Genomic DNA, 23,087 nt, shown 5'->3' on the forward strand with positions numbered 1-23,087 from the left:
TAAAATAACTATGAAAGGTCTTCATTTAGGCTTATGGGTTTGTAACACCAGACTGTCTGTACATTGCCATGGCCTTTTGCAGCCTAACTGGTGATCATTTTATCTGAGCTCCAGGACAGTGAGGCACCATCCAGCCCCTATCCAACAGCACTGTGATCATGCTTGTACATACACCCACAACACTCAATATATCTGTGAGTAATCCATCCCATAGGCTCATCACACTGTCCACAGCACACGTACTGACTACAGCCCTGTGGGTATCACAAGTCATGTAGTCACCATGTTGTTAATAAGCACCCTAGGATGCAAGAACATCCAGAAAATACCAGTAAGCGCACAGACAGCACTGTATTAAATTAGTCAAACTCCTAGCTTGAACGCACACCATATTTTCAACAACAGCTTTCTTAAAGCTTTACCAACAGCATCCTGAAATGGCTGCAGCCACAGCCTTCCTGCAGGAAAAGCCCTTTCAGTAGCCACTCCATGGCCTCACACCTCTGTCAGCAGAACATCTGGCCAGAGCCTGTGGTCAGCACCATTCCTGCAGCTCCTGACCCATCCCTCATTCCTCCCTGCCGGTGTCTGAAGCTCAGTGACATGAATGCTGCCAGGAACACATGAATGTCAATAACACTCTCTGTGGTTGTGATGCTGTCAAAACTCTCCAAGAGACTGCTGACACTCACGGTGGTGAGCCATGTTCTTCATCTAGCCACCAAGCTTTGGTATATCTGTCCCTACAGTCATGGCACTGTCAAAACTTTCTGCTCTCTGCACTGATGCAGCTGAAACACAGCAGATCTCTAGTGGAGACACAACAGGGCAAGTTCCCAGGAGCTTGATACTGCAAGGAAGGATGGGATTGCAGGGCTTCCAGTTGGCTGGGGGGGCTGGGACTCAGTCACACCTTAAAATGACACCTAGGCTGCAATCAAAAACAATTTTTGAGCGTATTCTCACAGCTTACCTGAAATCTCCGCTTAGATTCCAGAGGCAGAGGTGCAAAAAGCACACCATATGCTCTCTGTGCAGACATGAGCGAAGCAGGCCTTCATGTTGTTGCAGGTTTCTAGTTTTCAGTGACATCTATAACAGAGATTGAATGCTCTGATTATTTCTGAAATAATTTGTGAATCTAGAGTTTATTTTTATCCAGCATGTCTAGGAGAGCTAAAGAATCTGAAAAGCATTTATCACCCAAGAAATACAATTGTGAATTCCCTCTGGGAATAGAAGGACATGAGAATATATATTTCATTGGTGGGTGAGTCCTGTAATTATTTAGTACAATTTCTGGCTCAAAAGTACGCTGAATCCCAGTCTACTAAAAAAGCTGTCCCTTATAGAGTGAGTTCAATGCTTTGGATCCCACACAGGTGGAGGAACCTTCTGTAAGATCAATGCACCTGATCTCTAGAAGAGGAGGAAGCCAAAGCACACCCTGTGGGCTCTGGTCCTGAGCCCTATTCTGCACCCACATGCTGTACATGGCACTTGGTGCTTCCCACTGGGCCGTGAATTCCTTGGCTACGCCCAGGCATCTCAAAGCCGAGCTCTCTATCATGTCATTTCTTTTTGAATATGACTGTGAGTGCATATCTTATTTCACACCTGCAGGCTAGGTCTGTGCTTGTGTCAGTACTGGACACCTCGCAAGACACCAGAGAAGCGATGTGCTGATAGCGGCAGTGGTAAACTAGCTGGTAAATTCTGTGACTCAAGGACACACATACCATGAAAAAATTAGCTCATGAAGTAGGTAAGGTAGCATACCTTATCCAAACAGGTAGAGGAGTTTGAGAGCTGGGAAGCAATAGCATTTTCAATGATTTTGCTCCATAACGTGTTTGCTTTGATTTTAATAGAAAAAAACATGAACACAGTTCTTGGTTTAGTTGCTCATGAAAATAAAATATCAGTAATAACATCCACTTTCAGAGGGAAAAGCAGGTGCCTGGATGCATTTTAAGAGTACTGTCCCATTAAATAAACAATGAGCTTTTCAATGTTGCTTACCACGCTCCATAGAAATCAGGGAGATCAGGAATGAGTATGCACAAGCTTGTTTTGTATTCTTGCAATTGTATTTTGAGGGCAAGAGGTTTGTAGCATTTTGTATGCTCTGTAGCACATAGTCCTTAGCACTCTTGGAGGAGTAAATGGTAGAGTGGAACTCAGATGATATGTAAGGATACATCAAAATAGGCCATAAATATGGACATTAAATGCACATTTGAGAAGGAGCCAGAGATTGAGGGAGCTGTGTCCTGCAGAAATGAGTAAATCTGTATCGCATAAAGACGTGAACTTGCCATACACTTTCACAGATCCAGAGCAGTACCACATCACCCTTCTCCCCTACCACCATGTGATAATAAGCATATGTGATTCACCGTAGGCAGCTGTCCAGAGAGAGGGACTGGGGAGAAGCACCTTGTGAGTATATAATTAAAAGCAAGAGGAATTGGGAATTCTTGCTGGAATATGAGAAATATAATATAATTGGCATGACTGAAACCTGGTGGGTTTATTCGCATGACTGGAATATAAAAATTGGTAGCTATAAATTGTTTAGGAAGGAAAGAGTGGTAAAAGAAATTGAGGAGGTAGAGCTCTACATTAAAGATAAAATTTCCAGCAATAGAGGAACTGAACCCAGGGGGCCTGGATAATTTCCATCTGAAGATGCTGAAATAATTGGCACATGAAAATGCAGGTTTAGTAGCAAGAATCTGCACGTTGCTGTATTCAAAGAAGACTGGAAAAAAAGATACAGACCACTTGACCCAGCAACCTTAGGACAGTTTTCAGGGAAAGCATGCAGTACATGGCAACAAATGGGTTTTATCAAAAGTAGGGTTTTGTTAAAGGTAAATCTTTTAACAAGATGAATCACTTCTTAAACTAGGATAAGACATTAGACCCAGTCTCTACGGATTTACAAGAAAGCATTTGATGGAATATCCCAGTGAAAATTCTTTGCAGAAGAACGAGAGAGTGGAGAGAATGGTACCAACACAGTGATGGACGTAGGCTGGGGAATGCTGAACATCCCAAGCCTCTGCAGACTGGAATGAAGACACACTGTACAGAGAACTCTGGTATTGGTGTTGGGAATGACAGAGCTCAGACTAGAAATATCGACTGCCTCCATCATTTAAGAACAATAAGGCATAACAAACAAAAAGAAATACTCCTTCCTACAGAGTTCCCTGTTAGGCAATGTTTTAAAGGCCAAAACTGGGGATTGCCTGGATCCAGGGTAGAAACATCCATTTGTGTTACTGACATGATGATTTGAGAGCAGCAAGAAGTCCCCGAACTACTGACACATTGCTGGTATCACAAGGGGGTACATGGGGACAACCACCCTACAGCCACCCCCATGGTCTTCCCTAAATATCTGTCATTGGACAATGATAGTGAAGTCAGTGGACCTTTTGCTGGAGTCTGTGGTGCAGATTCTACTTTATATTCTTTATTATTATAGAGACGAATAGAAAGATTGTAAACTGATTAAAGAACAGTCTTACAAAGAAGATGTGGCAAGTAATATAAAAAGGTAAATTACCACAATGAAAATTCGATATTTCTAGTTGTTGTCAAATTTGGTTTTGGGACTGATTCTGTTATTGCTGAGATTAGCAACTTAGGAAAAGAACTAGGCACACAATTCATGTCACCTAATTAATTAAAAAAAAGAGGCAAGGTGAATCCCGCAGCAAAATTGTGGACATCAGCAAATGTAGTTATCTGTGCCTAAACTGATGAACATTATCATTGCAGTCAGTAGAGAGTAGTGAGTACTTCTTAGGAAGATTAAATTCCTCCTCATATGGGATGAATTGAATCCTAGGATAATGTTTTTCTCATTGGCCAAAAAGGGATCTGTCTATGAAGTTGCCATTTCTAATACAGAAGTCTTAATCTGAAGAGAGTAATCCTACTTTAAATGCTCTCCTTACATATGCTGTGACATAAAGTCTGGGAATATTGGAATTGCAGAGGAGAGATTTTTCAGCAGAACTGAAAATGTGAGCTGGTCTGAAAGAGTTGTAAGAAAAGCATTAAAATAATTAAACAAAAAATGTAAAGCATAAAGCACTAAGGCAAAAGGTTCTGTGAGGTCACAGGTAGTTATCAATTGTGAGTAAAAGATAAGAAACAAGTTGTGGGACAGTGTTTGACTGTGGGGTGACTGTGAGCTGCAAAGTGCTGTTATTCTATGGAAGAATCAGCACCACTGTGAAAGGCACAGGTAACACCAGTGCCTTATGTTAATGCCATCATACACAGTTATGGTAAGAAAAAAGCAGAGGCAAAATAGATGCAGAGTAGAATTTCCAGAGCACTTAAGGAAAAGATAAGCTCTTTCAAGAAAAGGAAAGGAAAACCGGTCCTCTTTAGCATAGCAATTGAAGATCTAGAGGGGATGTGATGGTACCTTTTATCTATATCTATATCTATATCTATATCTATATCTATATCTATATCTATATCTATATCTATATCTATATCTATATCTATATCTATATCTATATCTATATCTATATCTATATCTATATCTATATCTATATCTATATCTATATCTATATCTATATCTATATCTATATCTGGATAAGTATCAAGAAAAGAATATGACTTCAGTAATTTCACATTGAGAAAAAAAGTGAAAATCCAAGGAGGGGTTCCCAGAAAACGTATCTCTGGACTTCACCTCCACAGAAGGCAGTGTGAGCAAAGGAAATCCATGGGCTGAAATGGTTGCTTCTAAATTTCACCAAAAGACCTTTATGAGGGAAGAGGAATGTTTCAGGCCTGAGGAAGCTTGGAGTGAGTCCTGCACAGCTGATTTGTTGGTACCTTAAGGAGGTCTGAAAGGAGCCATCATGGGATGGCTGCCTTGCTCACAGCAAGTCTATGTCCTTTTATATGACATCCATGCTTCAGAGTTGTCACTGGCGGCCAGTGGGAGCCAAGAGAAAAACAGTTGCTGACTTGATGCATATCACGTTTTCTGGAGGGTTTTATGCCTTCCCTAAAACATCAGAAATTGGCTACAGGTGAAGACAGCATGTGAGGAGGTTGCTTTGCTGCAGTTGACATTATTACGGCTTCTCAGTATCTAATTGGTATGTCTGCTCATGCACTGAACATTAAACTGATGATCTAATTTGGGATCAGAAGAGAAATCTCCCTCAGGCTAGATAACAGGGATAGTAACAATTTTTTGCCTTCCTTTACAACATAGGGAAGGGTCCATTTCAGAAAAGCATTTGTGAACTCCTCCTAACAAATCTTTGGGGTTTTGCTTATAGGATAAGATAGACCTGGTCATAGGAATTAAAGTTATATGATAACAGTCTTCAGATCGGTTTGTGTTCCTCACAATGACTTTTGCTCTCTTCCTGTGGTACATTATAGCTGTGGTTTCTGTGGTGGTGATTGCTTTATTACAGACTTTCAGTTTTTTATAGGGTGGTGGGGATATTTTGTGTCTGCTGTGCACTGGAAATTTTGGGGTTTAGGTCCTTCTGAACCTGCTAGAAAGACCAGCTGTGTCAACATCTGTCATACACAAAATGTGGAAATACAATCCCTGCAGGCTGAGACTCATAACAGAGTAAAGTAAGGGACTAGCAAGTGGACTGCTCCTTATCAAATAAGTTACTCTCTATCTCATGAGCAAAAACTGTTTCGTTTTCTCTTTGGATGTGTCTAGCCCCAACCATTTAACACAGTAGACTTAAAGGAAGTATCTGATAGGTTCTTGTAAATGGAATAAACGTCAGAGTGCTGGAAGACTAACACATAGGTCCAATATTTCAAAGAGAACTGAGGTACTTACCCTGCTGCCAGTTAGTGCAAAATATGAACAGATGCATTCAGGGCTACAGAAATAAACATGGGATGGAATATCAATCATCATCATATCCCCATGGCTTTTAAATTACACCAGACTCAATCCTGATTTTAAAACTTTCCTTATATGGAATTAACAGAACTGACCTGCTGACAGATCTCAAAATGGGGATTTACCAGGGAATAGGGCTGCTTCTAACAGGACCCCCTGTCAATCATGAATTGGTGTAATGTTACTTAGTGTTCTTGTTGGTAAACAAAATGGTAATATAAACCTTTGCTGATCTAGCTTACAAATTATACAAGGACTACAGAAAGCAGTAAATAATGAGCAACAGATGCTATTTCTATAGAATGACACAACTTGTAGAATAGTCACAGGCAAGCAAAATTCACTTTAAGGTGTTCCACCCTGCATTTGGCTGGATTTGGGCAGGGAAAAGAACACAAACCATGCTTACAATCTGGGAAATTGCTCGGGAAGCAAAGCTGCTCTACTGTGTCTTTCAGTCTCTCCAAAAAACACACCATACTATTTTCAGCCTGATTTCACTTTCCATCACCTGGCCTTTGTTGCAAAGTTATTAGGTACAAGCTTGGAAACAAGATTCTCAAGAAGAAATGCAAGCACAACTTTTTTCACTTGATTTCAAAAGCTGGATATTCATTTGCAGCGTACTGTGTGTGAATGTCTTACTGCCCATCCTGTTAACTTCTGTCAAAGCCTGTGGCTGAAAGCTGAAGGTTGTCTCAGTTTCCAGACTGAAGTCAGTTGTGCCAGCCTAGAAAAACAGGGCACCTCAACCCAAAAAACAACAGAGCATCTTTGAATACGGAAGGTGGGAGAAAGATCTGGAGTTGACTTTAAAGCAGGTAGCCTAGGATGCAATGGCTAAGAGGAACAAAGCGGATAGATGGACAAGCCAGACAAGAAATACTGCTGTGTTGCTAACTGTGGAGAAGAAGTACAGGTTGGTGTGGTACAGGCTCTGACATGCAAAGTCCCCTCCGGTAATCCCTTTGCCTCTTACCTGCAGTCCCTCGCACGTGTTTCAAGCTGCAGCCTCAGGACTCATGTTTACAGAGATGTGGCATCCATCAGAGTGATGCTCTGTCCTGAATCTGTCTTTCCCTCCATTGTAGCACATGTCAGCTTTTGATGTATTCATATTCTGGAGTAGTCCCATCTGTGAAAACAACTTTCCTTCTTTGCTGTCAGTGACTTTCATTGCTGTCTGGTCTGCTCACACAACTCCGGAGCCAGGGCATGCATCCAGTGCAAGTAGGTCGGTTGGGCACTCTCTGGAGAGAAACACTGGCATGGTTAAAAGATAATCCACATCAATCCACAGCTAATAATTGGAAAGAATGGGAGCTATTAAACCACATTTCTTCTACAACTAGGGCTTTAGGCTCTTATTAGTTACTTACTCCTTTGATTTTTGTAACTCACCAACCTGAATGGAACTGCTAATGCGGTCACATGGGGGATTGCAGAAGACACGTCAGACTGTATACAATGAGGTATATGAATCAGCTATATCTTCTGTGAAGACCATAATTTCTAGTCTTTCACAGTTTCCTGGGGAGACCGTACAGTCCCACAGATACTAGACCCCTGATAACTACTTTATTTGCGCATATTTACACTAGCACAGGGTAAGCACAGTGTGGCAGATGGTCACTTGTGCGATGAACAGGTGAAAACATTCCTCTTCCCATCCCACTGCTTGAAATGCTTCAAACAACTCATAACTCTCTGCTTTGTTTAATGTTTTCAAGATTACAAAGTCAGGTCTAAATTGAAAGCAGAATCACTGAAAGCCTTTCTCAGCACCATTGTTTCCTTGATTTTCATAATCATTTAAAAATCTGAGCTATTTTCCAGCTCTCCAAAAGACAGATGTGTGTACACATCCTTCAGGTCTTACCAAGATAATCAGATGAGTCTTGTGATGTGGATGTGTTTCAATTAGACGAGATTTGAGAGCGGCCTGTGGAGATGTTTGCTTTCTGATACTGTGCAAGATTTTCCTCATCAGGGAGAGTTTCAGTGCAGAAAATGCAGTTGCCATGGCACACAGTCCCCACGAGCACAATCGTGCTGGGGTGTTCCCTGCTCTGCCCGCACCCTCTGCCCCTGCACGGCTCCCTGCTGCTCCCACAAACCCACGGAAGAGCTCCAGAATGTGGATGACATCTCTCTGATACATTTATTAAAATTGCTTTCTGATTATATGACCTAAGGAAAAATGCATGCCTGAAATGAAAAAGCAGAAAGCTTCAAGATTTTCCCCTTTAAAAGGTACGAAGTTTTAAGAGTTTCAGCTTGCTGAAAGAGAACGGTAGTATAGCTTTCAGATTAAAAAAACCCCAAAGGGAAAAAGATTGTGAGTTATCTCAGCAGAGGCTGAGAAATTGAGCAAATTCTCTTGTTACTTGGAAGTAAGAGAAAAGTTAATGGGCGGCAGCTCCGAATGACAGCTTTCAGAGTGAAAGAAAGCAACTGTTTTCATAGATTAAGACATATTTTAGTGTAATGCTGCGTGAACTTGTTTGTTTTCCAGAAAAAAAAAAAATATTGGTTCAGCAAAATCAACAGGGTGAACTGGAAAATGTTAATTTTGCAGATTAATACTTGATTTTTCATTAGAAAAAATCAATTAAATACTCTGCCTGTGATCAGTTTAATCAGAAGTGGAATATTTCATGTGTTAATTAACTTGATACAACTCAGTTTGAGTGAGCTTATTAACCTGTATTTTCACTATTGTAGTACTTTTTTCACTGAAGTGGTGTTGTAGTCCTCAGCCTCATTTAGGCTTGGATCCCTTGAGGGTTATATCTTTTTTTAGACAAATACAATGATTTTACTCTCAGTAGATGATGTGAGATCTCATCAGAATCACATGACTCCAGATATAATTGGAGAGATAAAGATTTGTTAGGGCCTATTTGGAAAAAAGGGGACCTTGTCTTTCATAGGCTGGGAGCCAGAGTGTTACTAAAAGGGAATGCTGTTTAAATGAAATTTAATCATTTAAATTTCCATCAGAACTGTACTTTTGAACTCATAAAAATTTATGCAGAATAAGTGAAGACAGACAGCTTTTTCTTTCTTTTGCAAGATGAAAAGCAGAGTTGTAACAGAGATCCTTCTTTCAGTCAGAATTACGGATTTCTTTTAAATCAAATTAATGAGAATATTTTGAAACTGTGTGGTTGGAAGACATACAAACTAGGAGTTGTTCTTATTTTGCTGCCCTGCTTATTAATGAGGCATTTATCACTGGCTCAGAGAGGGAAGAACTCGGCAACATAGGACCAGCAAGTATGAACCGGGACATCAGATTCTGGTCCTTCTATTGCAACAGCCATGCTATAAATTTAGAATAGAACCACAGAATCATTTAGGTTGGAAAAGACCTTTTAGATCACCAAGCCCAACTGTTAACCTAACACTGCCAAGTATCACTAGATCATGTCCTTAAGTGCCACATCTACATGTCTTCTAAACCCCTCCACCACTTCCCTGGGCAGCCTGTTCCAACGCCCGACAGCTCTTTCTGGGAAGATTGTTTTTTTATGCCCATCCAAGCCATGAGCTGCCAGTTTCTCCAGGAGAATGCCATGGGAAGTGGTGTCAAAGGCTTTACTGAAGTCCAGGTACACAACATTCACAGCCTTTCCCTCATCCACTAGGCAGATCGCCTTGTCATGGAAGATCAGTTTGGTCAAGCAGGACTTGCCTTTAATGAACCCATACTGGCTGGACCTGATCACCTGGTTGTCCTGTACATGCTGTGTGACAGCACTCAAGATGATCCACTCCATAAGAATATGAATACTTAGAATATTGTCTTAAAGCCTATAGGTTTTGCTATGTTTTCTGCCCTCTTCCCAGTTTCCAGTCTAAACCACCAGTTTACTGAGGTATACTCTGGACACTGGTCTGCCACCATTACCCCTCCACTGTGTGTCACTGCTTGTCAGCAGTGTCCTGTGGTGCCTCCTTCCCATTCCCACAGCAGTCTTATTCTTCACCAGCTCATTTATTTTCTCCAAAATGCAACTCTGCTGGAATAGTGCCTGCTTTTCACATAGCCTCCTGCTTTTTGCTGAAATGATTTGATTTTGTAGACATGAGGCAATTTTCATGACAACTATGTGCCGCAGACTTGGAAGGGCTGGAAGCTCAGGACTTCCCACCACATTGTGAGCAGCAGAAGGAGAAGAAAGAGCATTAGGCCTCATGCTGGAAGCAAGACAGAGAGATCACTTCCTTATGCTGCCACAACTTTCCCTCTCATTCCCTGGGACTGATGCACTGATAAAACCCACATCTTCCCACACACTGTTTCCTAAGAACACACAGAAGCCCAAAGTTGAGCTTTCTCCAGTAGAAACTACTGACAAGCTAGAAAACATTTGACCTGCAGTGCTGTGGGAGCACATCACACTAATGGTTCCTCAGATATTATCGTGGGCTCTAAGCCTATTATCCATACCAAAACCTCGAGACCCTTACCTTGCCACCAGCTCAGACCTCAGGTCTTTCCAGATGTGTTTCCTCCCGCTCTCTGGCTGGTTCAGTTTGAAGTTCCCTAGCAAATTACAAATACGTACACACACACACACACATATGCAGGATTAGAATAATTAATTAGCATAATTGAAGAAAAACACACATATTTTGGGCTTTCCAGTTGCTGGCATCCAGACCTATGGGACCCTATGACCAATGCCCCCTTCTCAGGAAGCCCAGCAGAGACACAACCAAGCCTATGCAGAGCCAGCCTGGTTATGTGGGAATGCATTTACAAGGGTTTGCATAGATTGTTCCTACCTCATCCTTGGGAAGCTACAGAAGAAGCCAATACCAAGAGCTTTGCTCTTATTGATGTTTAGGTGGTCGATCAGTCCTCTGTCCTCAGCCTCCAGCAGCTCCTGACACTGCTGTGCTCCAGAGAGCTTCACATACACTGTACATGGCCACTGCTCTTGCCTGGAAGCAGAGAACATTCAAGCCTGGTCACACCTTTCTATGTGAGTTATATGTAGGAGAGACCACTCCTTGGCTTTCTCCTCTGTCAGAATCACTGCCGCAACTAGGTGAAGGCAGGAGTATTAGTGGGATTAATCCTAGACACTGTTCTTGTTGCATCTCTAAACAGGCTTTTTTGTATTCTCTGAAGAGTCTCCAGGAGCCTAGTTATGAGGAGAAGATGCATCTGGAAAAGGGCAGCACAGCAGGATAAACTCTGCCAAGTCTAAAATTAAACTTAAGAGGGCTTAAGAGATCAGTTATACAAGATACTCAAAAATAACTTAGAATAAATCCTAAGAGGAACAGTGAAAGCACTGCTGACATCTTCAGTTCTCAGTGAGATTCATGTCTGCATGTTGAAGTATGAATGTGGTCTATAAATACCACCAGTGGTTACCATTGAAAATGGAGGAGGGGTTTCCAGTGCTCCAACAACAGGAACAGCGAAGGGAAATGTTCTTCATCAGAAACTGCTTGTGCAGTTCCTACCACAACCTTTAGCTGTGAGTCAGGCATAATCCAGGTAGCAGCCATTGAACATGAAGTGGCCCTCCTCCAGGCTTTTCTCTTTCTCCAGTCTGTGATCATATCTTGTGCTATGGCTCCAAAAGGGCTTTTTCTGGACAGTTCAGCATTTTCTGTCCATGTTATTTAAACTGGAGGCCTCAGCCACAGCTGCTCTCCTGGGAGAGATAGTTTTCTGGGGAAGCTGATTTGAGGGACGATGAGGATGCACATTCCTCCAAGTAGCCTGGGATCACTCTCTGTACATCTGTCATGCAGACAAGGCACCTGCAGCCCAGCACTATTGTACCATCACCTTCCTCAGTACCTCAGTATTCAAGAAGCAATGTCCTCAGGACAATGTCCTCAGACATATGGTGTGAATTTAGGGACTGTCATATGCAGGGGCAGGAGTTGGACTCAATGATCCTTATGAGTCCCTTCTAACTCATTCTATGATTTCATGATAAGAAGACTGAATGAAGTCAAGGCATGTGAGAAACGCTTCACACCTTACCTTGTATCTGAAAAGCACTGTGCATCTCCAGCTCTCAGAAAAGCCTGTGCAGTTTCTGTAGCAGCAAATGCCATTCCCCTATGACTGTCTTGGGAAAACAAGCTAGAGAGTCAGGTATTTGTTAAAGGTTTCTGGTAAAATGGCTTCAGGTTAACTGCAACCACAGGCAAGAGATGACTCAGTGCTAGCCTGTTAGCTTGAAGTCAGGTTAAGATAAAATTGCAGTAAAAGTGCATGTTACATGTGAAAAAAGCCCACAAAAACCAAACCCAAACCACAGTTCCATATGGCTAGAATGAAAAATCCTGCTTAATCTACTTATATTGAGTTCAAATCCAGGGGTCAGTCTCCCTGTATTCCCTTGATTCTAGGTCAATGCATTCCTGACACACTTCACCCCCTAAAACTCAGAGTCTCTGGATGAGAATGATTCCTACTTACAGCACAGCATCTTTTATAGTCTACCTAATTGTTTTGATTTCCTGGTCAGGGACCTGAAGTACACCACATGTGAAAAGAAGTTGAAGGACATGGGCTTGTTCAAATAGTGGAAGGATGACTACAAAGATGACTGAGCAGCTAGGGAAGTTCACTCTGGGCATAAGGAAACACTTCTCTAGAGGGGTGGTGCAGCCCTGGGACAAAAGCAGGGGAGAAAATCCATCCTTGGAGTCACTAAAGAATGGGTATCATCATGCTTGAAATATTTCAAGATTTGACTGGGCAAAGTCACAGCTGACCTCATCAGGCATTAGTGATTGTCCTGCTCTGAAAGGGAGGCTGCACAACAGACCTGCTGCGTCCTGTCAGCACAATGTTTCTGAGATGCTGTGATTTCTGCGGCCCGCCAGGTACCTTTCATTCAGCCTGTCTGCCCCAAAACTTAATAACTTAACTTATCTGACATTTCTTCTGCTCAAGATTGGGCTGTCCTACTCACCTCTTCGTAAACAGAGATGCTGCTCTGACAAGTCAAGTCTTGCTTCTTTTCTTGACTGTGCTCTTGGCAGATCCTGGATTCACAGAGCAGAAGTCCTTCGCCCTGCCATGGAGAAACTGAAACTTTCATTTCAATGTCAAGTGAATCTTTTCTTTTACAGCAACTTATACATAGAAAACAGACTACAGACTATGTACACAACACTTCTTAGCATATTTGGCATAGGCTTAAAACTGTGAAAAGTAAATAAAATGTGGTAATAATAGTGTTATAATAATAGATTTTTATTTCAGCACAGCTATCATTTGAATGGTTACTTTTTGTTTAACCCCACCAACAAAAACACCAGAAAGATTAACATTTTGTATTGGTTTGTACATATAATTACTTGCAACTCAGAAAAAATTACATACTGACTTCACCATCTCTACAGTATTTTACTGTTTATTCTTTTTTAATGGCCCACATTTCCTAAATCAATCTTTTGACGGCGCAATTAAAATTGAGTAAAAGTAACAAAAAACCTACTCCCGAAGCTGTCTGTGTATCAATTAAATTCTTAAAGGGCAAAATGGATTCTTCTCCATTACTCTGGCAGGCATTCTGTGCTCTGACTCCTTGAGGCAGGCTGTTGGTCGCCTTGGAAGAAACATATGCACTTGGTGTATGGATGCACCTAGAATATAGGAACTATTTTATAATCTTTTATTGCCAGAAGAAGTAAAAAGAAAGGTCAAAACATCCCCCATTAAGATACGTTTCCTGCTCAGAAGTAATAGGCTTCTCAAGAATGCCTTCAAAAATGGAGGTGGAGTCTTAAACAGAGAAAATTTAATTCACAGTGATAAATGGATACAGCAGCCACAAAGCAGAGAGAGTGGCACAGGGCTGTGATGGTCATAGTAAGGCATTTACCTGCTTTTTGAATTTTTTTTTTTTAATGCTATGCAATTGCTTAGTTCACTTTGTGCTTCAAGTTTTGTCTGTCCTAGTCACATGTGTCGTATCCATCTACTGAGACATCTGTCCCCATGGCAATGTCTCCTGGCACTGGGCGGTTCGGTCAGACCCTGGTGGGACACAGGCATTGTCCTGGCCATGAGAAGAAGGGGGGCAAAAGTGTTGGTGAGGCCTGTGCCCTCCCAATGTTACCCCATCTGGAGTGCAACGCTGTTCCTGGCCTTGTGAAAGAGCAGCACAGACCCAACAGGGACCCAGACATCAGGAAGAACCATTTTCTTCACTGACTGTATTTCATACTCCTCATCAAGGGACTGTAATCCTAAGGGAGAGTCCAGTTGTGTGAGTGTTGCAGTTTTGGTCCAGGCTGGAGGCATAGGTGAAAGTGAGATAATCTCTGGTCCCTTAGAGTCTCAGGTGGGAGCGATGGCAGAAACACCAGTCAGAAAGAGGAGGTAGAGCAAAACCAATCAACTTCTGTCTCCTAAAATAATCCTTTTCTTTTAAAGGTGAAAAATGTCGAAGTTTTATTGACCTTGCGCCTGCTTCTGAAAAAGGTAAGACAACAGAGTCAAGGTTTCTTCCCATTTTACAAATTGCATCAGAATTGTTTCTTATTGTACTTAAATGCCAGGGGAAACATTACTACCTGAGCACACAAGGACCTATATGTCATCCAGATTGCATACAGCGAGGTGGAACAAATGCCAAGGGTTTAAGATAGCTGTTTACTCAGTTTATGCAGATCTGTCATGTCTCTGATGCATTTTCTCTTCATCCAGTTGATTTTTTTTCAATAAAATAAAGATTTATATTGCAATACAAACATTTCTCTTCTTCCTCTAGTGAGGAAGGACATGCTACATGGTTTCCTCAGGCCATGAAGACATTTATGGTCAGTCACAGCGCCAAATGTTTTTTTGTGAGAAGGAATAATGCAGATGCTTGTTTGTCTGATTTACCCTGAACAGAAATAATCTATTCAAGTGCACAGAAAGAGGCAGGCTGCAAAGCTTGTCTTTACTCTGGTATTGGAGTTGTAAAGTCCCAACAGCAATTTAATCCATATTTCAAAATATTTATCAGGAAAAAAAAATACGTAGAGTTCAATTAGCAAACTGGGCAACTGAGCTCATCCTTCTCCCTGCTCAAGACAGAGCACCCAGCCCATAGCTGAAGAGGTGCATGAGCCTCACAGTGTCCTTGGGGCTCAATTGGGCTTGGATGATGAAAATTCCTGTTTGTTAGAAAAAGCAGTATTTTTTGTTAGATCACTTGAGACAATCACAAAACCTTTCGAGCACCTGGTACCTTCATCAAGTCTGACAGAGAGGCAGTAAATGGTATAAGGAACAATTGTTCTTAGTTTGTCTGAATTGCTGATCAGCTGGATAGATTGAAAGGGAAGGGCAATTACCATTAATAAAGCAGTGGGATATTGCAGTGAGAGAAATAGAAACAGAGACAGTCTCTGTGAAATTCATTGTAAGCAAACCTAAATAAATTATGCACATAAGGGAAGAGCAATCCTGGGGTTACTGCCGCTAATGGGCTCTGAGTTAAATCTTACACACACAAATGGGACCGTGGGGCATAACCATTCTTAGGAAAACACTAGCTCAATACTCTGCAGTGGTCAAAAATAATCTGTTAGAAAGCATTAGGGAAGATTTGAGAACAGAGCAGAGAGTATCCTGTCACATCAGGACTGTACACATCGCAAAGCTTTGCCTTTATATAAAATAAAGTGTGGTATTTTGTCCTTTTTAGTCCAGCTCACAGAACAGCAGCAGGAATAATTGGAGTTCTGCAGAGTTCTGTGCAAAGATGAGACTAAGATGCTTCGGCCTGAAGGAGAGACATATGAGAGGAGATATGATGGGCATTAATAAAGTTGTAAGAGGAACTGAAAAGGCAACCTGGGGAATAGTAGTTCATTGCCTTTCCCAGAACAAGGACTAGTGGGTATTGCCTGACACCTTGCAGAGACCAAATCGAAAGAAGCACAATGTGTCTGTTATAAAGGCAATAGGATGTTTTTGTGCTTTATCCATTTTCTCTGCAAGTTCATTATGGTGCATAATGTTTGGTTACATCACCCACACACTTTCCAAAACAGCATTTAGTGCTTTACTTTAAGTATTACTTTTGGTTGTGTGAAATGCTGTCAGCAATTTTTTAAATTGAATTTTAGAGTTGCTGCACGATATTGGTGTGTATTTCTAGACTATTCTATTTTTCCTTTTTGAGGAAGGAAGAGCCTTTTGGCATAGTGGTATAAAGAAACCTGTTGTGGTGGACACACTTGATCTCCGCCCCATTAATATTTCTGAAGCCTTGCCATGGACTTGTAAGGCGTATTGACAGAAAGAGAGGAGAACACTCAGTCAGAGATGGAAAGTGCTGACCATCTGACTTGATCTATAGATCAAGTTGGACACAGCAACATAGTTAAGCTGAATTTTTCACTGTCAGTCCTGTACTGTCCAAAGGTACTTTCATCACATGTGAAGAGAAAATTATGTGTCAATGGTGCCCAACTTACTTTGGCCTCAGAATTCAAATTCTTGACTTCTTTTCTTTTCCAGTTAGAAAGAACTTCATATTCCTCTAATTTCTTCATCCCCTCACTCAACATTGACTTTGATGGTCATAGGCTTGTCAACTACTCAGTTACACTCAGTGCTGGGACAGATTCTTGATTCTTCTTCCAAGAAAATGAGATATGATAAAATGCATTGAATATAAAAAGTTAAGATCAGGTATACAAATATATTATGGTTTTACCTGCCCATTGTATAACTAGGAATTTTTGACTAAACTTATCTGCACAATGAGATTTCAGCTTATTCAGTTTCTGTACACATCATTCTGTACACATCTGTACATCGCTTACCACTAAGCTGTTATCTTTCAAGGCTTTGATTATCTGAAACATCTCCATGTGTACATGCTTCATTACTGCCACTGAGCACTCTGGCTTTCTAAAGTTTCCATTTCAGTTGGTTTCCCCTGATCCAAAGAAGACCTCTATCTAACCAACTTCTGAACTAAATACAGGCTGTTGAAGCCTGTACCTAGTTCTGAGCACATCATCTTTCACTTTTAAGTCCTGCTAAAGGAAGCCTAAGAACAAACTTAGGCTAGTTGTGTAGCCAGTCTCTTCTAGAGTCTCTCACCAATTAATAGCAAGCCAGTATAAAACCTCTGCATAATATTTAAAACCTTCTTAGCACAGAAAAGCTAATCACCGAAATATTCACAGTAAAATAAAAACATCTATGATGAGGCCTAGCTACATCCTTACCACAAATATTGCATTCATAAATGAAAGCGTTTCTTATTCTTACTGTAAAAATGTAATAGCTTATGCTGGAGTTTCCTATCTTTAATCCATTTGTGCTGATCTCTACTGTAGCTGGATACTGTATTTCTGATCAGTTATTATACCCTTTGCATATATTGCACCAATGACATCTTCTAAAAAGAAGCAGCAAAATTTGGGGCAAACAGACCCACAGTATGGTATAAATAAGCATTTCCAACCCACACTAGGAGAGCTCTTCCCTGCATTTAAGGCAGCTGCCAACAATCTGTCAAAACCCTGTAAGCCTAACATTGAATTTATTAGCTATTACTGGTTGTTAGTGCCAAATCTGCTTAACAAAATCAGCTTGGTGATGGTAGATAATAATGAGAGAAAAAAAAAAAAATCTGTGTCCACAAATATTTCTTATGACAGTTTCCATTCGCTATCGATAAAGGATGATAGGGCAATAGCTGGTTATGTTGGCCAGGACTTTTAATGGGCTTCCACAGAGCAGATGTTGCGTCCCACAAAGTGTGCTATTTTCTAATTTTCATTACAGATGTGAGTAGTGAGATAGCAAGTATTTCCAAAAGGAGTTGGAAGGAAACTGCCACAGTAGGTTGGACCAGATTTTTCACTTCTGAATTGTTCCTTAGATCTTGTCCACAAAACTTAATCCAAGTCTTGCTCCTGCTGAGTATTTTGATGTCCGAAGAAGTAAAGGGTGGCCTGTTTACTGAGGGTGCATTACATTGAAAAGTATACTCAGTTTTCAGCTACCAGGTCCATTTTTGAGTGCAGCTTGCAGCCTCTCCCTTTGGGCTGTTGAAAGCTAAATCAGTTTTCTGTCAAGCTTCCCGATGCAGTGCCCATCCAGAACATTCTGACTGGGACACATTCCACCACTTTCCTCCTCTCATCACACCTTTTGGGTGCACCTTCTACCTCCCCTTTCACATTGCTTCAAATCTGTGCCCAAGAGGACTTCCAAGGGGCCAAGGAGGATACACTCAGAAGAAACCAAGGCCAGATACTATGTCTGGAAGCCATGGCACCACAATGAAAAACAAAAGGTAGCAATATGTGCCATCAAATGATCTGATAAATGACTTCACTGAGCAGCATAACACCATGGCTACATACATATACAGGTCTGTTCCTACCCCTGCCTAGAGCTGTGTGGGGATTCAAACTCCTGCATCCTTCTATAAATGCCTAGATGTCAGCTGTCTCACCCTGTGACACAGAAAGCCAAAGGATGACAAGTCATGACCAGCCAAACCTCTTGTGTAAGTGATAGGCCAGGATATATACAGTGGTAATCAGTTGGAAGCAGCATTTGTACTGGAAGAACTTTGCTGAGGAAGAGCAAGGGCTTGCAGTACGTGTGGTGCCCAAAAGTTTCAGTGATGGTGTTCACCGCGGCTGTGACTCAGGCACTTTCCATACACCTGTAAGGTGCACATACTGAAAGGAGGTTCTCTGCCTGAGGAGTCCTGGTGAGAACTTGCTTCAGGAACAGGTTCAAAGGTCAGCGTTGGCTCAAAGTTTGGAGATGGCCACACCAACACAGGACACGATTCAGAGGGCAAACTCCTCACAGATGTGGTACAATCTGACCTAAGTTACTCTAATGCTCTGTAGGACCTCACTTGCTTCAGCTATGATATGTACAGAATAATTCCCACAATGAGTGGCAAAGCAGCGGGTGATCAGCAACTGCTTGTATTGCATTGCTTTCTATTTATTTCTAGGGAAAGACAAATGAATAAACAAGACTTTTTAGAGACCGTGGAGGTTAAGGCAAGCCAAAACCTTGCAGAAGGAAAATGCTCATTGCTGGTGAGCATTTAACAGTCCAAAATGTTACAGGAGACTTTTAAAATAAGAGACCGTACTCACTCAGGTAGGAGATGCCTTCTGCACGTCCTCTGCACAGCTCATGATGATGCATCCTGTAGAGATGAAGCAATGAAAGTTCTACATTGCCCAAAAAGTAGCTGGCAAAACTACAATAGTACACAGCAAACAACAAATAAACAAATAAAGTCTCACCTAAACACAGCATGCAAAAAGAGAAAGCTGAGCCAAATCTATACATGCTCCTAAGCCAGCACTACAAGAGCAGTTAATGAGAAGATAAACTAGATGCCTGATTTCAATGGATACTGACATAATAGGTGTACCAGAAATTTGATGGGAGAAAGATAATTAGTGAGAAAAAAATGTCTTGGTACTGATTATGCTGAAAGACAAAGCAGATGTCGTGTACTAAAGCTGAATCACAATAACAAGGTAATGTCATTAATGAGCAAAACAATCTCTATGGATGGCTTCCACGCTCAGATAAAAAATACCGAATTATATTAGTGATCACCCATTGGGACGGCTTACAGTAGCAGGGTTAAAATTTATATCAGAGAAGATATAAGGACAGAAAACAAACCAGTAGGAGTAAGCTTCAAAATCCCATGCACAGACTGAGAAAATCTCATGCTCCGTGTGATGTGGAGATTAAAATTTGGAACATTTATGAGTATGGGGAAATTAGTTGGGAAATGTGTACCTCTTGACTTATTCCTGAGTGGTGTGGGGAACTTGGTTCAGAATGGTAGTAAGAAATACTTTGTATCTGTTTCTAACATAGAGAAATTCAACATCCTTGCAGGAGAAATAAAACTTTAAAATAAGTTGTGAAGAAGGGAACATAAGAAAAACAAGAGCTGATCAAAGGAAATTAAAAGGTTCAGCTAAAAGGACAAATGTAGTGTGAAAAGTTTAAAGATACTGGATATACTATAGGCATCTAAACTATTCACAAATCTTTATCAGTCCCCGAGAAACTGAAAATGGTAGATAATATTTGGTGTTGATAAATACAAAGAGGTGAATGTGAAGAGTAATCCTACCTTTACATACATAGTGATGGGTTCTGAATTAGCTTTTACCCCTCAGGATAGAGTTCTTGGAGCGATGACAGACATTTCTATGAAAACATTAATTCACTGCTCTGCAGAGATTAAGAAAAGATGAAAAGAAATATTAGGATCATGGTAGGAAATAAAGAACAAAACAAAAAGTCACCATGCCACCACATGTATTCATGATGTGCCTACTCCCAGCACCCAATGTGCACCTCTCATCCACCCCTGCCAGCCCCGGGTCATAAAAGTCACGATAAAATTTAAAGAGACAGAGGGGAGGGTTTGACAGTTATGGTCAAAGATAGGGAATACTGTTTTGTATGAGAAGTAGAACACAGAACAGATTTCAGGCTGGAAAAAAGACAAATGAAACTTGTAACAGCCAAGTTAAAAAACAAACATTTTTTTGTGTACTGGGTAGCTGCTCCTGGGAAGAAAAAAAAGAGTATCGATTTTCTAGAAAGGCCACTTAGAGACCTGCAACCAGTGAAAAGAAATGTAACTGGGTTTCCCACAAGAATTGTACATTTTGCAAAATAGTCCCCATTGTCTTCTTGAACATTTAATATTCTGCTTACATTATTCTTAATATATCTGCAATAGGGTATATATGTACCCACACAGACAAATACCTAGGCACTTGTATTAGGAGACTTATGATTAAGTGTGCAGGAAAAAATGTGCTACTAACATTCTATCTGTGTTTTCTTACACACCAATTATGAATCATTGGAGTTATTTTTAAAAGCTAATTAAATATACTAAGATGAAACCATGCTTAATATCAGAATTCAAGCTAAATTCCTAATTCCTAGAAGGAAGAAACAGTCTTGCTTTTCACGCTGGTGATGCCAAAGGCCTGGAGAACACCGATTCTCTGCTGTAGGGAATGGTAGCCACAAGATTCAAACAGAATTCATTGCTCAGCCCCATGCTGAGGATGGAAGTTCACCACAGACCCTGCACTGTAGGTCTGTTTAGCCAAAAAATATTTATTAAGGCATATGGGATAGTGCTGCTTAGAGTGTTTTCATGGCCTTTTCCACTATATTACACTGCCATTTTCATATTAGGAAAAAAAAAAAAGAATACAGGCACAAAGATAGTCCACAGTTTGCTCAGTGCCATACATGGAATTAAATTCAGAACCAAATTCAATGTCAGAACCATAAAACATCATAGAAAACACATTAGTAGGTAGAAGAGAATAAAGTTATTTACCTCACAGCTCCACCTCACCTTTCAAAAAACCAAACCAAAACAAAAAAGGAAGAATTAAAGCTCAACCAAATCAAAACGGCAGGCATTTCTTCTGCCACCTAAGCAGTTTCTGGTGCTTGCATTTATCATATGGTCTCTCATGTTTTGCAAACCACAATCTCTTGTCTGGGTGCTAGCCCCTTATCTATCTTGATTCTCTTAGTTGTTTTACAATAACAGGTAGTTTTAGGTATCTCTAATGGCTCTTAGGATCATGAAGCTTACTTTGTTTTGGAGGAATGTCTCTCATACCTTTCTGGTCTACTTCTCCCCTCCCAGTTTTTTTACGCTGCAGCCCAAGAGGAGCAGGCAGATGGTCTGATATGATGAGATTGCATTAACCAACAGATGGGCTGACTGCTCAGAGGCGAGTCCCTACGCCAGCCACAACAGCATGCTCAGTGTTTATTCGTTTCACCATTTTTTATTGATCACTCCAATATTTTTGGCTTGTAAGTTCTGGTATTGGAGCAGCAGAGATGAGCAAATGACTAAAATAATCAGAATACAACTGGAAGAGAAAGCGTGAGATTTACATGGCCCCTTTAAACTTCAATGTTTTTCCAAAATAAGATGCACAACATTTCTCAACGTGTTTCCATTTGTATACTTTTCCCTCTCTTTTCTCTTGCACTATATGTGAAGAGGAGAGATCAAAGTGATATCCAAGTGTCAGTTCCAACATAGCAGGTAAGTCTAGAAATTCAGATCAAAGACAGCCAAAGACAAGAAACATAGGGATAGCAAATATAGACCAGGAGGAACAAAGCAGATGAGACCAAAAATGCAGAGAAAATGCCATTCTACATAGGTAAACAGAACATCTTAAAAATCAGTAGTGCAAGAAAACCAAACACCCATTAGGTCTATGGAGCACTCACCATAAAAACCAGCACCTACTGCATGTTTTGCAGCTGTCAGTGTGCTCATAGCAACACGCTTCTAGCTCTGGAATTGGGTACTAAAGAAATAACTGGATTTTTCCTGATGTTGTAGACCATCATGGGTGCCACAGGCTATGGCTGGTCAGCATCTTTCTGAGAAACAGATCTCGATAAGGAACAGGGAAGTGCAAGTGGACCATTAGGGTCACTCTTTCCACAGCAATCTCTGTTCCCTTTCCCAGGAGGGTGACAACAAGGGCCTGTCCCCAGTATTTCAGTCACTAAGAAGATATGTTCTGGGTCCCCCACATACTGTTTAGGTCTAACACAGTACCTTACAAAGAAGACAGAGTTACGTCATCAAAAAACAAACCAAGGAGAAGGAACCATTCCCTTCTAGCACAAAGGTTCTCTCCCTGCTCTCTCTGATGTAAGTGTTATGTTCAAAAAGCAGGACAGACAGACCTGAGGCTGTCAAAGGCAAGTGAGCACAATTTTTGTTGCTGGTAACATGAACAAAGTTAATGACTCCCACATCTCCCTGGATGCTGCAGCATGTGTGGAGAGCAAGAACAGTGAAATATTTTTGAACAAAGAAGGAACAACACCTGTACCGTGGCTTTCTCCATGAATATTCACACCACCCAAAACCAAGTTCTGCCCTCATACCAGGCTCTTTTCCTCCCGCATTGGATGACACCTGTCTAGTTGACTGTCACAGCCTCTTGTGGTTTCCCCGTGTTGTCCAGCAGTTCAGGGATCTTGGGGACAATGACGATGAGCCATGGGCCAACAAGAGCACTTTCTTCCTCAAGTAATAGCATCAGCGCCTGTGGCTAGCAGCAATGCCAATGAGGAGGTAAGAAGTATGCA

The 23,087-nt window shown here is 41.1% G+C and overlaps 1 protein-coding gene across 1 annotated transcript in view; it reads left to right on the plus strand.

Annotated features, from left to right (window-relative positions):
* GSG1L (GSG1 like) overlaps nucleotides 1-23,087 on the plus strand; it is a gene marked incomplete at both ends in the record, with an annotated part of 42,286 nt that overhangs the window by 2,216 nt on the left and 16,983 nt on the right. Inside the window, one exon of the mRNA XM_082064696.1 lies at nucleotides 14,346-14,393. Coding sequence (XP_081920822.1) covers nucleotides 14,346-14,393 — 48 coding nt within the window. The remainder of the gene's footprint in view (nucleotides 1-14,345; nucleotides 14,394-23,087) is intronic.

This window comes from Streptopelia decaocto, assembly GCF_964273445.1.
Source record: "Streptopelia decaocto genome assembly, chromosome: 13".
Lineage (NCBI taxonomy): Eukaryota > Metazoa > Chordata > Aves > Columbiformes > Columbidae > Streptopelia > Streptopelia decaocto.